Source organism: Watersipora subatra, chromosome 4 (genome assembly GCF_963576615.1).
Source record: "Watersipora subatra chromosome 4, tzWatSuba1.1, whole genome shotgun sequence".
Taxonomy (NCBI): domain Eukaryota; kingdom Metazoa; phylum Bryozoa; class Gymnolaemata; order Cheilostomatida; family Watersiporidae; genus Watersipora; species Watersipora subatra.
In genome coordinates, this window is record NC_088711.1 from 10,584,790 (window position 1) to 10,600,768 (window position 15,979).

A 15,979-nucleotide genomic window follows, 5' to 3' on the forward strand; every position below is an offset into this window, starting at 1 on the left:
TTGATCACTAGGCCATCTACTTTTGGCTTTTCAAGTAAAAATGATGTTTTGTAAACCGAATTAAGTTTAAAGAAACTTGTATATGCGCTATCAAATTTTAAAACAAACTTTTTCAATCCAACGCTACTGCATGACTTGCAACTACGTGACGATGACTTGTCGTACCATCTTCTGTAGAATGGAGAAATCACCTGTGAGCAGATGGCGGGTGAGCTAATCAGAAGAGGTATAATGACAACCAATGATGTCCTACATATTACCATCTACTTTGAGGTGTTGTAATTATTGACTTTCCATACTTGATTACAATTCAGTATCTGTTATAATAGAAGGGTGAATTATTTCAAGTAATTTCAAACTTCAATTTGTAGAGAAATCTCTTTCCATTCAAAGAAGCATTGGTAGCTAGAAAGATAATGGTTGATGGGATCTGTATAAAAGGCATTATGTAATGATGCATCGGTCCACAGATGAGTCCAGACAACTCTCACGACTTGTACAAATACTGTAGTGTTACTGTTGTAGTATTGACTCAATAAAAACTTTTACCCATATACCTTCAAACTTTGATTGAACATGTGGTGAGATCGCCATCATTTATCTGCACATCTTAGAGAACAAAAGTTACTCAACAGAATATTCATAATAGATTATTACTAACATATGGAACATCCATTCCACTAGTTTTATCTAGGTTTAGCCAAGTGAATGCTAATCCTTGGATGCACTGCCTAGATGATATAGGCCTACTCTTAGGAAGTTATGCTGTTATATCAAATCATAAAAGCTAAGCAACTAAACGATTTTTGTTTCAAAAATGTGCTCATTCAATCACTAATTCAAAATTTTATCCAAATTGCTAATATAATTTGTATTAAATAATCTTATCCTAACCCCCACTCAGTCTAGTGTGCTGTGAGAGATCATCTGGTGTGCCGTGAGAAGTTATCAATGAATGTTCATTTTTTGATATTATTTACACTCACTTCTGTCATTCCCCACAATTATCCTGAAATGAGGGGATCAATCATCAGCACAGGTGTCAGAATGTCAGGCTACTAAGAAGCTCAATATCATGAACATGTACATTACAATCTTATATCATAACCTCTCACACTGGCTTCTGCCAGATATGGATTTTACTGTAGTGAAGATTTAATACCAAATTAATCATTTGAGTGAGACTTACACAAATGCTTTTTGTTGCTTATTAAAAATTAGAGCACTGCAGTTTAGTCCGTTGGTAACAAAGAATTAATACTTAACAGCAAACCGTGTGTTTTATTCAGAGCTATGTATATAAACTATGTAATGTTAAGCTCATGAATCACATAAATTAAAAAAACTCCCACGGAAGCAACAAGACACAATCCGAACGAGAGGACATAATGATATATCCTAGCTGATGACACAAACCTCTTCACAATACCGTAATAAACACTGCATAAATGTGTCAAAGCTTTACTTCTCGGCAGCGGCCAACTTTTCAGCAGCCTTAATTACATCATCTAGATTGCCAGTCATGTAAAATGCAACCTCTGGCAGGTGGTCCAATTCGCCACTGAGCACAGCCTTGAAGCCACGGATGGTCTCTTCAAGAGGAACGAACTTTCCTTCATGACCAGTGAACACCTCAGCTACTTGGAATGGCTGAGACAAGAACCTGCTAATCTTACGGGCTCTTGCGACTGTTAGCTTGTCATCCTCACTCAATTCATCCATACCCAAAATGGCGATGATGTCTTGGAGTGATTTGTAATCCTAAGAAACAAACCGAAATGATCGAGTTTGTTAAAAAAAGTAAAGAAAATGCTCAAACATCAATTCATAAGGCTAATCAATTGTCTATGTTACACGCCATCAATGCTATACAATTTAACACATCTTGCAGAAAGGGTTCCTTGTACACACCTGCAGAATTTTCTGAACAGATCTGGCAGTGTCATAGTGCTCTTGACCGACCACACTGGGGTCCAGAATACGAGAGGTGGAGTCAAGAGGATCCACAGCTGGGTAGATACCGAGTTCTGAAATACCTCTAGACAAGACAGTGGTGGCGTCCAAATGGGCAAATGTGGTGGCTGGGGCAGGATCTGTCAAATCATCGGCTGGCACATAGATAGCCTAACAGAACACAATAAGACAAGAATATACCTCAAAGCTTAGGCCTGCAACCGTATGCAGGTTGTAACCAACAATAATGTATAGAAAACTACAAACAAAAAGAAATCCCTAAGTGCCAACTACAACTCTCAAAGAAACAACTGACTCTTCAAGCTCTTTTACTGCGGCAAACATTTGAAACGAGACAGGAAACTCATATTGCCACTCCTGTCCTTAGATATTCGTCATGCAGATTTTGAAGCACAACCTACCTGCACGGATGTGATTGAGCCAGTTTTTGTGGTAGTAATCCTCTCCTGCATGGTACCCATGTCAGTTGCGAGGGTTGGCTGGTAACCTACAGCTGATGGAATACGACCGAGCAGAGCTGATACCTCAGAACCAGCTTGTGTGAATCTAAAAATGTTGTCAATAAAGAGGAGCACATCCTGTCCCTCGCCATCTCGGAAATATTCTGCAACTGTGAGACCAGTGAGGGCAACTCTAGCACGGGCGCCTGGAGGCTCATTCATCTGTCCATATACAAGCGCTACCTGCAAGAGCAGAGCTGGTTGTTATTAAATATATGTCATCTAACTCATCTTACCAGCTACTAAAACATTCGGCACATGCCAGTCAGTTAGCGAGTTGAATAAACATCCAAACTGTTTATGCAACTCTAAAACAAGATAATTTTTAGAAATGACAAACCTTGGAGCCAGAACCATCAATATCGATGACCTTCGACTCCTTCATCTCTTCGTACAAATCATTACCCTCTCGAGTTCGCTCACCAACACCAGCAAACACGGAGAAACCTCCATGGGCTTTGGCTACATTGTTGATAAGCTCCATGATAAGTACAGTTTTACCCACTCCGGCACCACCAAATAGACCTACAAAATAGGACATCCAACTTTGGCGTACAAATGTGAAAAAAAAAGTGGGATTATCTGGTTACGTTTTGGTGAGATTAGTGACAAATGAGAACAACTAACCAATCTTTCCTCCTTTAGCATATGGCGCCAGCAAGTCCACCACCTTGATACCTGTCACCAGAATCTCTGCCTCTACACTCATATCAACAAACTCTGGAGCTTCTTGGTGAATAGGAAGAAACCTATAAATAAGCCATTGCATGTAAAAAGAAAGGTAAACAAACATGTTAACGAGTTACAGAAGACGACAAGTTAAGTAACTGAGGGCTGCAAAACAATAATTTATTTTATAACATGACACCGAGTATTTAAATAATATAATGGTAGGCTACAGAAATAATGTCAATAATAATTTTTAGAAGTTTAAAGGAGTTTTTGAGGGAATCACCATAACCTAAAACCTTGCTTGTAAGTTAAAATTTGCACACGATTATTCATATTGCCAAAATCCTTTAGTTATCACCTGGAAACTTTCTTGCAGAGCAACATTTAAATAAGAACAACTGCTAATACATATACAACTTGCAGTTGTAGTATCCGTATTTTGCGAGTTTTTTTGTAAAGATCCTATTTCATAAGAATGTATGTTTTAGTATGTATGTAAGTTTAGTTGATGGAAAATCTTGAAAAATAATGTTCCAACTATGCTTTAGGTGTAAAAAGTGCATACTTGTCGGTCTTGATTGGACCTCTCTCATCAATGGGTTCACCAATGACGTTGATGATTCTACCAAGAGTTTCCTGTCCTACAGGGATCCTGATGGGATAACCTGTGTCCACAACAGGCTGGCCTCTTACCAGACCTTCTGTACCATCCATAGCAATTGTCCTTACTGTGTTTTCTCCTGTCAACAGCAAAAATAAAACATGAGCTCAGTAATATTAGGTCTCAATATAAAAATATCAAAAAAATTCAAATTAATTCGTAACCCCAAGCTTACCTAAATGCTGTGCAACTTCCAATATTAGTTTTGTGTCTCTACCTTCCACTTCAAGGGCATTGAGAATCAAAGGCAAACCTTCATCAAACTGTACATCGACAACAGCACCAATTACAGCGACCACTTGCCCTTTGTTTGCAGACGAAGCAGCTGCCTTTGCGTCAGCAGCATAACCAGCTAAAAGAACCAAAGTAGCAGAACATGGGTTGATCTGCGGTTGCAAGAACCTGTGATAATATTTAGCACACTTGAATATCATAATTATTAAAACTCTTACAATAACATTTTTTTGCAACCAGCAGCAAGTCTTTAAAATTTTCAACACCAAGTAATTTGTAACCGGCGATCAACGATTGCGGTTGTCACAAAATCAAGTAAATATTATTCGTTTTTAATTACAAGAAAAATTGATGAAACAAACAATTCTGTACCTTTCTGTTGCGCAATTGGCAAAGCTCGGCATCCCTGTGTAACTGTATTAGTAGCATTGCAAACCGGTTTCACCGATCGCAGAGCAACAGAAGCAAAACTTTTCAAGCTATTCATCATGGCGAGCCGGCGAGAAGTGATCACGTGATCGCGTACAACGTAAATAAGTTCTGTCGCTAAAATATTTCATTGCCAAAGTTAGTGCCAAAATTCTATTGGTCCGTTAAACTAGGCCACGCCTTCATTTAGATCTAGGATTACGTTCGCAAATGTGTTTAGTGCCGTTTTGTAACCTTGAATTAGTATGCCAAACATGCTGTACGCCCCGAAACCATTTATCGTAAACTTTCAAAGTTCGTCATTCAGCGAGCGCAATTCCATGACCTCAATCGTTTCCTCTACCATATTATTCTATATATAGAGTCTTAGTATCAATAAATGGTTATTTCTACGTTATCTTGGTATTGGTTTGCTACAGATAGTGTTTGTTTATATAGGGAGTTTTTTTGCTGTGCTGTGTCATATAGGGAACAAGCGTTGTTTGTTGATAAAGCTCTGAACCAATTCAATCTAAGTGTGAAATAGGAGACTCTATCTATCTATCTATCTCTGTAAAATATCTCAAGTGGCCGCTAGGCCTGTAGAAATAAAATGGTGCATTAGGCATAAAAATAAGATCACAAATAAGCATAGACTTATTTATCTAAGTCTGAAGGATAAAAGTATAAGATCGCTTGGTCTAGTTATAAGAGAATCAGATGTTAAAATTTCATCGCACGGTTAAAAAAAGAGTGTTTCATTGCACTTGTATTGATTGTGTGTCTGATATTGGAGCCTCGAGTAAAATAGGATGAGTTCTTAATTACAAATCTATTAAAATCGACCATTAGGTCTTGGCTTAAAATTTTTTGCAGTGTGCTTTCGTCCTTGATGCGTCTTCTCTCTGCAAGTGTTTGCCATCCCATTTTCACCATTTCTGATGATATACTATCAAATTTTCTTAAATTGTTGGCCCACCTAAAAGCTTTTCGGTTAATGGATTCTAAATCTTGTATACTATAATCAAAATGTGGACTCCAGATTTCCGAAGCGTACTCTAGCAGTGGACGACACACACTATAGTATGCTGTCCTTTTGACATTAGGAGATGTTTTCTTAAGGGTCCGCATAAGCATAAAAAGAGTGCCGTTAGCCTTACGTATGATGCGATTTATGTGTTCATTAAAATTGAGGGTGCTAGAAACAAGTATACCCAAGTATAAAAAGGATTGCGAGGATATAAGAGATGTACCGCAATAGTTGTATATATGTGAAAATCTAACTGGTTCCACAGATGTAGACGTTTTTGGCTCAAGTTTTTTGCCATTATGCACAGACCTAAAATACTTAAACGCATTATGAAAAAGTTTCAAAAAGGAGGTAAGCGAATGATTTTATTGTTAGTAAGACTCAGAATCTCGTAATTCATTGATAAGCGTTAATTTTTGTTTTTTGACGTTATAATTAAAAAGCGTCGTAATGTGTCCCAGGTCTCATAGTTATAGTTTCAACTAGTCTGTGTAGGGACTTGTTTATATGAAAGATGTTTTTTGTTAAGTTTTCAAGAAAGATTTTTTAGATTTCAAATGAAAATTAAGTTGGTTTCTTTGTGCTAAGACTGTGAAGGAATGTTCGCATGTTTCATTTACACTTATTCACATCGGACCTTGTAATTTGTGTACTGGTTCAGCTAAAATGTTGGTGTTTATTCAATTTTTTAACACGAGAAGCTTGTACACGTACTGCAAAAATTAAACAAATATGATGGAATAGCCTATAAAACCTTTCATGTTGGTTTGATATAGAAAAACTGCGCCTGCCTTAATGAAAACAACTACAGTATATAAACGTGTTGTGAATCTTTAATTATTAAAGAAAAACCCGAGTATTATTGCTTATCCAATAGTAATAATAATTCTCCGGTAATCATAGTAAGTAGTATTTGTCAGTAGTTAAGTATGTTTGTTCTTGTTTGGAATATTTGGTTATAGCACTATAATAGACACTCGAGTTCGAGTTCTTTTAAAGACTGAGCTTGTTCAACAAAAGTTTCCAGATTATTAGATTAGTATGTAAATAAATCAAAAACTTGTCCAGTAGAAGCTATAAACAGTAATTTTTGTTTTGTTTGCCTCAGTATAAATTTAAAATTCAACCTAGTCTTGTGTTACATTGTTATTATGTGCTTTTTATTATTGCTATATGTGGCTTTATTAGCAGGCGAGATGTCGTCAGCAAAAGCAGCCGGCAAGGCACAGGTGCATAAGGTGATAATGGTTGGTTCTGGCGGGGTTGGGAAGTCAGCTCTCACTCTCCAGTTTATGTATGATGAGGTATGTTCTCTTTTTTTCATTCTTCATGGGTTGGAGTTGCATATTCAATGCCTGTTGCCATTCTGTCGAATTCATTATCTCTTGTTGTCTTATTTTTGGTACAACTAGAGTCGCTATTAATTATGCAACAACTCCATATATTATAGTCAGCTTTGTCTGTAGAAGAGCGAATAGCTTTAGAATTAAGCAAGACTAAGTCAAGTTGAGAGGTCTGATTATGCAATTTAGCATTACTCTTATCTGTTTACTTTGAACCATAGTGTTTGTTGGCACTACAGTGAAGTGAGAGCTGGTCAATTACTGACACTTTCTGAACGATTCTACGGTTTCGTGAATTCTACAACGGTTTCCGAAATATATTTTAAAACACATGGTTCTTGAATGGGTTTGCCAAAAGTTGTGGCAGTTTTACATAAAGTTGTTTTTTGGGTTTTTTGGTAAAATGGTTTTTTGGTAAGTAAGCTACGGCTCTAAAACCAGGAAGGATTAAAATTTGAACATCATAAGTTGTGTGGTCTTTCAACAAGGTCATTAATGGTGTAAAAAAACAAATGATTTTTACCATAATTTCGTAAAATTTATAATGTATACATTGGTATACATTATACAATATACTGTGTATATTTGCTTTAAATGGGACATTTGTTAAGAATAGTTATATAATTAATTCATACATTTTCATTTTAAAAGAAAGCTTATCACTTTAAAAGAACTTTGTGCTAAACTAACAAGTGCTAATGGCAGCTTGTGCATCCAATTATCATATTTGGGAAAATTATAGAAGAGAAAGCTTACAAAGCTGCAATAAACTGAAGATAATTGGTGTGTTATGCGTTTGCACGCTGATATCTGAAAGTTTCCAAAGTCAGATAATCTCAACAAATCTTTTGTTGGCAAGGTTATGTTTCTGTGTTCCATTGTTTTCCATGAAAAATGTGTTGATTTTTTTTGGAATGGATTAGTGATGTGCCGAGTATTTGTGGAGTATTTTTTCAACACTTTTTTGTCAGACCATCCATATTTTGTGCAAGTCTAGCACGCAATATTCATATCTCAGTGGAAGATTTTAAAGAAAGCCTTAACTAGATATACACTTTTAGGTGGTTCCTTTTATATAGCTCCATATTATCGTTAACACGATCTTTAGCTTTCCATTTATTAGGCTGCAAGCTTCCCAACATATGGCCATAAGCTGACTTGAACGCTGTACTAAGTAGTATGATGACTATACAGCTCTGTGGGTAGAAAAGATAAGCTTGTGGTCTGATGAGGCATGACAATTACTTAATTGGAAAGATTACTATAAAGTCAAAAGTTGATGAAGTCCATCAAGGAACTGAACCAATCCGACCTACGGTTACACAAAATCATTGATCATATCACATAAGAGATTGCAAAGGCTTGACTAACCCTGCCTCCGATATGCTGGTATGAGTCATGCTTTCCGCCTATCCGCTCATTCTCCCGCAGCAGCCAATCAGCATACAATTCTAGTTTTCTTAGTGTTGGCTACTAAACCAATACAATTCTCGTTTTGGTCTAACTTCACAAAGCATCTTATAGATTGCATTTTAGAATACTAGTGTTTCCTTAGTCATGGGCAATCAATTGACTGGGCGTTATAAGGAAACTGAAGCTCATTGCTATGGTTGCAGCTAGTCACCCTTTACTTCCTTAGTCAAGTGCAGCAGCTGTCACGTGACCAGGCAGCCTGTCCAGACTTCCTCATCACTGCGTGAGTGTGTATACACATATAACTAGTATAACATACATGTACAACAAATCGTTGACAGTTTGTGGAGGACTATGAGCCGACAAAGGCTGACTCCTATCGAAAGAAGGTGGTGCTAGATGGAGCCGAGGAACAGATAGACATCCTCGACACGGCCGGTCAGGAGGACTACGTTGCCATTCGGGACAATTATTTCCGGAGCGGCGAGGGATTCCTTTGTGTTTTTTCTATTACTGAATCAGAGAGTCTGCAGTCGACAACCGAATTCAGGTAATAAAGTTTCAGGAGCCTGATGTTTAGCAATGGCATTGTGTTCATATGTTAGTAATAACATAGAACAAGCGTGTCATCTGCAATGTTTTACATCAAATTGCATGTTTTAATGTCAGTGCTAGTTGTGTATTGAGCAATGGTCTGTTTTCCAGTTCCTCATCTATCTATATTAGTCGAGACAATCTTATCACAACTTATCATTTCTGATGATTTTCCAACACACAAAAAAATTTTGTTGCTAAAAGAATTAGTCACTGTGGCACGAATGATACAAAAGCGTTAGAAACAAACACCAACACATTATACAGCGTAACCATTGCTGGGACTAAGCCATTCCTTCGCTAGATTATGGAAATCATAGATAAAATGTTTTAGGTTTAGTTGCAGGTATTATCTAGCTTGAAGAATGTTTTGAGTGGACTGGTTATACTGTATGGTTTGGACTGTCTGCTTGTGTCCTTAGATGTAAAAGACGAGGGCTTTCTTATAATCTATATTTGGTGAAATGAGTAAGGGAGGAGAGACAATTGATGAGGTGTGTTTAATACTACTCATGAGCTATGTGTAATATTACTCTTTAGGTGTGTAATATACTACACATTAGATGTGTACAATAAAACTCATGAGGTGTATATAATATTACACAATAAGTGTGTATAATAGTGCTCATAATGTATGTTCAATAGTACTCGTAGGGTGTGTACAATAATACCCATGAGGTGTGTATACTATTAATCATTAGGTGTGTGTAATAGTACTCATGAAGTGTGAATAATATTATTCATGAGGTATGTATAATAGTACACATGTGGTGTGTATAATAGTACTCATGGGGTGTGTATAATATTACATATGATTTGTATATAGTAACATTCGTAATGTGTGTATTGCTTTAATCATTAGGTGTGTATGATTAATATTGGTGTCTGCATTAGGTTCGTCTCAATGGTATAGTTCTGTGTAGTTGTCATGAGGAGTGTTTGTCATGAGGAGTGTTTGTCATGAGGCATGTTTGTCATGAGGAGTGTTTGTCATGAGGAGTGTTTGTCATGAGGAGTGTTTGTCATGAGGAGTGTTTGTCATGAGGAGTGTTTGTCATGAGGAGTTTACTGACTTCGTATACAGAGGCTATATACTGTTAGTTTAGCTCCTTCAAGCGAAGTATGTTGTTTCTATTTAGGTTTTTTGTTAGATGTCCAGGAGAGTATTCTTTTGGCATTAAAATTCTCTTTTTATTTGAGATGATGTTTTGCTGCAGGGAGCAGATCTTGCGGGTAAAAAATGATGAAGACATCCCATTCATATTAATTGGTAACAAGTGTGACCTGACGGAGAAGCGACAGGTGTCGCAGGAGGATGCTCAGATGCTGGCCAGTTCTTGGGGTGTGCCATATGTTGAAACGTCTGCCAAGACTAGAGAGAATGTAGACAGGGTGGGTGGTTTACAAATGGAGTTGTATTACTTTTGTTGTATAAGAATTATTGATAATTGAATTGAGTGCGTGAGAACGAACGGAATTAATGCTTGCATTTAACTATTATTAATTAATAATTCATTTTTAATTATTAATTATCTTTAATAATCAACTTTTAAATTAATTAATTATTATTAATTAAAAGATAATTATATGGTTATAGTTTCAATTAGATTGTTTAGTGACTCATATGTATGAGAGATATTTTTTAGGTTTTACAATTGAAACATGGCATGTTTTCAATTGTTATGGCATGTCTAAGCACATGGTATTATAGTTGAAACATCTGCTTCAATTATTATGCCGTTTTTATATTGATTGAAGCAGATGCTGTTAGCAAAAGATAGTCCTTATAATTATCCATTATTAGTGATGAACTGGGCAGTATAAAATAATCGGTGAACTTGCTAAAACCATTCGCGGAAAACTTTGTAGGAAACAGTCAACAAAATGTAAAGCTAAAAACTCACTAAAAGATATATCAGCTTAAATTATCTGACCTTGCAAATAAAAATTGGCAAAATCGTGTAGTCTCGGTCCAAGCTCGTTTTGGTGTGAATGAGGAAAATCGGGCTGATAACTCCCATAAAATCGATCAGAGATTGGCCACAAAACTTTGTTAATTAGCTGGATCGAATGCAGCTTAATATCGTAGTTAGTACTTGGGACTGGTCTGTGGAACGTTTTACTCGGAGGAATAAGATACAGTCCACGGGTAGAGTTAACAACTCCCATCCCCTTTATTACATTCTAATAATAGTATTTCTTGCTCTTGTATGAATGTAGCAGTCTTAACCATGGGCTGAATAGTTTATAGTTTGGCCTTTAGAAAGGCTGTCCACACTAAATGATTCGCTAATTATGATGTATGGCCCCCTTGAGCCAAAGCTGGAAATACTGCTGCTCCCCAACCTTCTCCTAGATTATGGAATGAAATCTTCTCGTCTATAATTAGTAAAATCAGAAACTTTTAGTGATAAAATATTGTAATAAAATGAATCTAAATGAATGTCTGCAGTTACAATATGATTATGCATTATCAGAGTAAATGTTAGTACATCTGACAGTGTCATATTTAAGACTATATGTGTTTGTTACGCTGACTTGTGTCACACCAATTACCCAGAATCAACTGGTGTATCGCTTGATTTCTAGACATATTTTCAGCCATCACGAGGCTAACAGGTGCTTTGGTGTAGTTATCTTATGAGACTAATTCAATTTTGTAAATCTCAGCAGTTGTATGCACGAGGTAGCTCTTCCGAAGCAAATAGCAGAATTGCGCTCCAGTTTTAAAGTTCTAATTTTTCTTGTACAACATCAACATCACACGTCGCATGCTGTGTCTTTAGACATTATATGCTAACTGGAGCACTTGTACAACATCACACGTCGCATGCTGTGTCTTTAGACATTATATGCTAACTGGAGCACTTGTACAACATCACACGTCGCATGCTGTGTCTTTAGACATTATATGCTAACTGGAGCACTTGTACAACATCACACGTCGCATGCTGTGTCTTTAGACATTATATGCTAACTGGAGCACTTGTACAACATCACACGTCGCATGCTGTGTCTTTAGACATTATATGCTAACTGGAGCACTTGTACAACATCACACGTCGCATGCTGTGTCTTTAGACATTATATGCTAACTGGAGCACTTGTACAACATCACGTCGCATGCTGTGTCTTTAGACATTATATGCTAACTGGAGCACTTGTACAACATCACACTCCGCATGCTGTGTCTTTAGACATTATATGCTAACTGGAGCACTTGTACAACATCACACTCCGCATGCTGTGTCTTTAGACATTATATGCTAACAGTAGCACTTGTACAACATCACACTCCGCATGCTGTGTCTTTAGACATTATATGCTAACTGGAGCACTTGTACAACATCACACGTCGCATGCTGTGTCTTTAGACATTATATGCTAACTGGAGCACTTAGTAAGTTACTTATTTGACCTCTGACTAAATACCGAGTTACTGGCCTTAAGCTAGGAACTCTCTAATTCTGAATGACTTGTTTGATGACATAAAAAGTGTGTAGGTTAGGTTGTTCACGGTTGATAAATTGAGTATGATCTCTCACAGCTATTGAACTTTTGGCTCTAACTTTCAATAAACAGATTTGCTGGTAAATAATTATGCATGTTTCCTTAGGATTTTCAAGCATTTATATTCCCTGAATGCAAGTACGCTCCCTATTAGTCAAACTCTGACTTTTGATCACTTTAATGTAGTAGGTTTTTATATGTAACATACAATTTGAACAAACTCTTGTCTCGACATGGGAGATGGTTTCCAACAAACAATGTTTAGAGCCTCTCGGAAAATTGCAGTTATGTAAATCAGCACATTCATATGCAGTTTTACTTCACTTAGTTTAGTTCCAATATTAAACATTGCTTCATGCCACAATTGCCTTTTTCAGTTTTTAAATCATGGATCCCACGAAGACCAGTGCGAGTGGTAGTTGGTGTGGAAAAGGAAGAATTTAGTGGTTTTTTTGCCAATAATATAAAACATGAGCAAACGTAGTCAAATATTTAAAGAATGTTAAGTGTGAAAACAAAAAATGGATGTACATAAATAAGTTATGTTAGTTTAAAATTCAAGTGTTCTAAGACTACCTACACACCTGTCCATCTTCCGCATCACTGAGGCTATGTCTGAATTTGCCTGCCTTTAATGTTAAGGTAAAGGGACAAGGAAAACCTTTTGTTATTGGTATTTACCGGTATTTTATTAATTTAGTTTCTTATAAATTTAGTTATTACAACGGCCATTTTGCATTGTTTTATATAATGTATTGTTTGAATGCTATATATAATCAGCTCAATTATTAATCTAGGTTTTTATCTGTGGTTTGAATTAAACAGAACGCAATGCATTCTTATAAGAATATTTGTTCCAACACATGATACTGTGTTGGAACAATATTTGATATTTGTTCCTACAGGCAAATATCAAAATGGACTAACTTACTATGTCAAAGGTTGGCTGTATTTGCGTCGCTCATTGATTGGTTGTCAAGATTTTGTCACTCCATTTAGTTAGTGCCAAGTCCTTACCGATTCATGGTTGTCTGAATTTCTGGCGCTTTGTCACGTACACCGGACATTTTCCAGTTTTAGAAAGTGCTTTTTTCACAGTGTGCTATGAATTGCTATAGCGTAACCGGTCATTTGAAAGATGGTGAACATCAGATTTAAAGGCCGGTACGTACTATCGCAGTATGTAGGGGTTGTCCTCTCTGCACCGTAGATGGATGGCATCACCGAGACAACACAGACAGCTTGGGAAACATTGCAACTGTCAAACTTTCTCGATATGGTAGCATAAATCCGCTACAGTCTGGAATGTGCACCATTTTAATGATGGTGATTGCCTGCCGCAGATTGCTTGATTTAGGTTTTCCTTCATGTTTTCCTTCATGATATTCGTCACTGCATTATGTAATGGAAACACTCTCACAGACTATTCGCTGATGTAAACACAGATGGGTTTATGATAGTGTGAACAATGTTATCAGATATGAACACTGATGCATTGTGGGTTTGCTGCTGATATACTGCTATACAGCGTATACCAGCATTTATAGACAGTTTTTAAAATTTTTATAAGCTCAAGTGTAGAGTAAACAAACTACATGTATTTATAGTTTCAGATAGTCTTTTGCATCAATTGTCCTTTTTTTACTCGGCTAACGTTGGCAAGACATGAGTCTGGAACAAGATTATGCATTTGGGCATCGTGTTCAGCCGCAATATTGCTTCTTAGGAAAAGTTTATGTATCGCTCTGTCATAAAAACATTCTTCCAATCACTTGAATTTTGCATATTCATCAATAATTGAATTTGCTTGTTTCACTTCGCTTGTTGATTTCTACCTACAGGCGGATGACGTTTGCTCATGTTGTAGGTGTACTTTGACTTACTTAGAGAGATTCGCAATAGGAAATCGTCCAATGGCAAGAAGGACGACAAAACGAGCAAGCCAATTAAGAGGACAAAAAAGAAGAAATGTGTGATCTTGTAGATGAGATACATTTGCTCACTTTTCTTTATATATTCTTACCAAAAATCTGGACTCCTGCCTTCTTGATGCCTTTTGGAGGCCTTTGCCTGCGGCCCTCTTCCATATACAGCACACTTTGTCTGTGAGTCACAACACGGTGCTCTGATACTTTGAACAGAAATGATTGTTAACTGGAAGAATACCGTGTTTCTTTATATATTCAGTTATCTGAGAGGGAAAGGAAGCTGACTGCAGAGGCAGCGCACAACCATTTAGCTTACTGGCTGACATAGTTGAGCAAGTGAGAGATTTACGTGCATGATTCATTAACCATTTATATATTGTTTTACATCATAACGCGTTTTAAATAAATGGTGCGAACTGGGACTTTCTCGTTTTGTAATTGTGTGGCAAATATTTTGCATGTTTTCTGAAAGTTATTTGCTATAAGACTACTGTTTATTTATTTTACCAGCCTCGGTTTCATCAATTATATCGTGGCCATAGACTTGTACTTCTCTTTTTATACCGTACTCCGAAACCTCTCTCTCACATGGCTGTAACATTACAATACATGTAATATCAACAAAATATTCAATCTTATTCCGCTTGACAAAAGTACACATAGTTGATTCTTCTGATTGCAACATTTACCATCCTAAAATCAAAGACTTCTTCAGCAAAGTTCTGATGAATTATTCCTGTTCACATGTTTGTCTCGTAGGTTATGCCAGTATTCATTTCAGTGGCTGATGGGGAATGAGTCTATTTTTGGTAAATTCATTTTGCCTCTATGCAGCAACTGCGTTCAAAGCAAGTCATAATAATACATGTGTCATTAACTATTATGTACGACCAGTAAAACTAACTGCAGGTCTGTGTTCAACTCTTGTCCCATGTGATTGATTTTTCATCACGAAAGTATGTTTCTGTCCTGAAATGTGTTGTTATGTTTCTCTACAGAGGCGATGTTGAAATGGTTTGTCATTACCACTTTCACCAAATAGTCATAACTCAATTATATTAGATTGCAGTGTAGCGCTTTTGTAGATTTCTGGCATACTTTGTTCAAGTTACGAAAGGGTTCATATTTTGTTTTGGTCTCAATGACATCAAGAGCAGAGAGCTTGTTCTGGTAAATTTGAAATTCTTGTCTGTGAGATGTCTAATTTAAGGAATGGATACATAAGCGCATGTTCTGTACTGATGTATTTGTCATAAGTTTGAGGTAGCCTCGACACCGAATCTGGCATGTTGATGCTTGTTCGAATGCTTTTGTAATGCTTGCGTTTGATTGGTCAATTCTGGTAGCGACGAGCATCCTTTTTGTTTTGGAAAGTTGCTGGAAATGCTGAGCCCACCATTGAGATAATCTTTGTATAGCTGATAAAAAAAATAATGAGCATTGAAAAAAGGTTTGAAGGAGCAACGCTGTTCATCAATATAAACTAATGCTAGTATAAAAATAGTGATGTTCTACAAAGCCTGAATACATTCGCACTATGCCTTCTACCAGTCATCGGTGTCCTAAAATGGCCTGTCTGGCCACCTCTGCTGTAACCAATTAATTTTTGTGTAACCAATTAGTCATTGCGGGTGGTCTTAAAGACCACCCCTTGAAAGTCACCAGTCTGCTTCTCTACTCAACAATTTTTGTTATTATGTCAGCGGGTGTAT

General features: G+C 36.8%; 2 protein-coding genes across 2 annotated transcripts; one reads left to right on the top strand and one right to left on the bottom strand.

The window, feature by feature from the left end:
- Window positions 1-1,261: 1,261 nt before the first annotated feature.
- On the bottom strand, window positions 1,262-4,559 carry LOC137395278 (ATP synthase subunit beta, mitochondrial-like). The gene is made up of 8 exons (XM_068082151.1): window positions 4,414-4,559; window positions 3,983-4,159; window positions 3,712-3,886; window positions 3,102-3,223; window positions 2,815-2,999; window positions 2,376-2,657; window positions 1,912-2,124; window positions 1,262-1,761 (listed from the first exon to the last, which is right to left on the bottom strand). Exons 1-8 carry the CDS (start codon window positions 4,529-4,531, stop codon window positions 1,462-1,464), a joined length of 1,572 nt encoding a protein of 523 aa, XP_067938252.1. The 5' UTR covers window positions 4,532-4,559; the 3' UTR covers window positions 1,262-1,461.
- A 377-nt stretch (window positions 4,560-4,936) lies between these two features.
- On the top strand, window positions 4,937-14,887 carry LOC137393159 (ras-related protein Ral-a-like). Its single transcript, XM_068079586.1, has 6 exons — window positions 4,937-4,997; window positions 5,749-5,830; window positions 6,668-6,783; window positions 8,577-8,785; window positions 10,047-10,221; window positions 14,207-14,887. The coding sequence occupies exons 2-6, from the start codon at window positions 5,779-5,781 to the stop codon at window positions 14,321-14,323; spliced, it is 669 nt and encodes a 222-aa protein (XP_067935687.1). The 5' UTR covers window positions 4,937-4,997; window positions 5,749-5,778; the 3' UTR covers window positions 14,324-14,887.
- The last annotated feature ends 1,092 nt before the right edge of the window (window positions 14,888-15,979 follow it).

Excerpts from the sequence above, each read along its gene's own strand:
- LOC137395278 (XM_068082151.1), bottom strand. The coding sequence starts at position 4,531 with ATGATGAATAGCTTGAAAAGTTTTGCTTCTGTTGCTCTGCGATCGGTG. Across the intron at positions 2,658-2,814 it reads TTGATGGTTCTGGCTCCAAG|GTAGCGCTTGTATATGGACA; the intron begins GTTTGTCATTTC and ends CTGCTCTTGCAG. Across the intron at positions 2,125-2,375 it reads GCTCAATCACATCCGTGCAG|GCTATCTATGTGCCAGCCGA; the intron begins GTAGGTTGTGCT and ends GTGTTCTGTTAG.
- LOC137393159 (XM_068079586.1), top strand. The coding sequence starts at position 5,779 with ATGCACAGACCTAAAATACTTAAACGCATTATGAAAAAGTTTCAAAAA. Across the intron at positions 5,831-6,667 it reads GAAAAAGTTTCAAAAAGGAG|CAGGCGAGATGTCGTCAGCA; the intron begins GTAAGCGAATGA and ends TGGCTTTATTAG. Across the intron at positions 8,786-10,046 it reads CAGTCGACAACCGAATTCAG|GGAGCAGATCTTGCGGGTAA; the intron begins GTAATAAAGTTT and ends GTTTTGCTGCAG.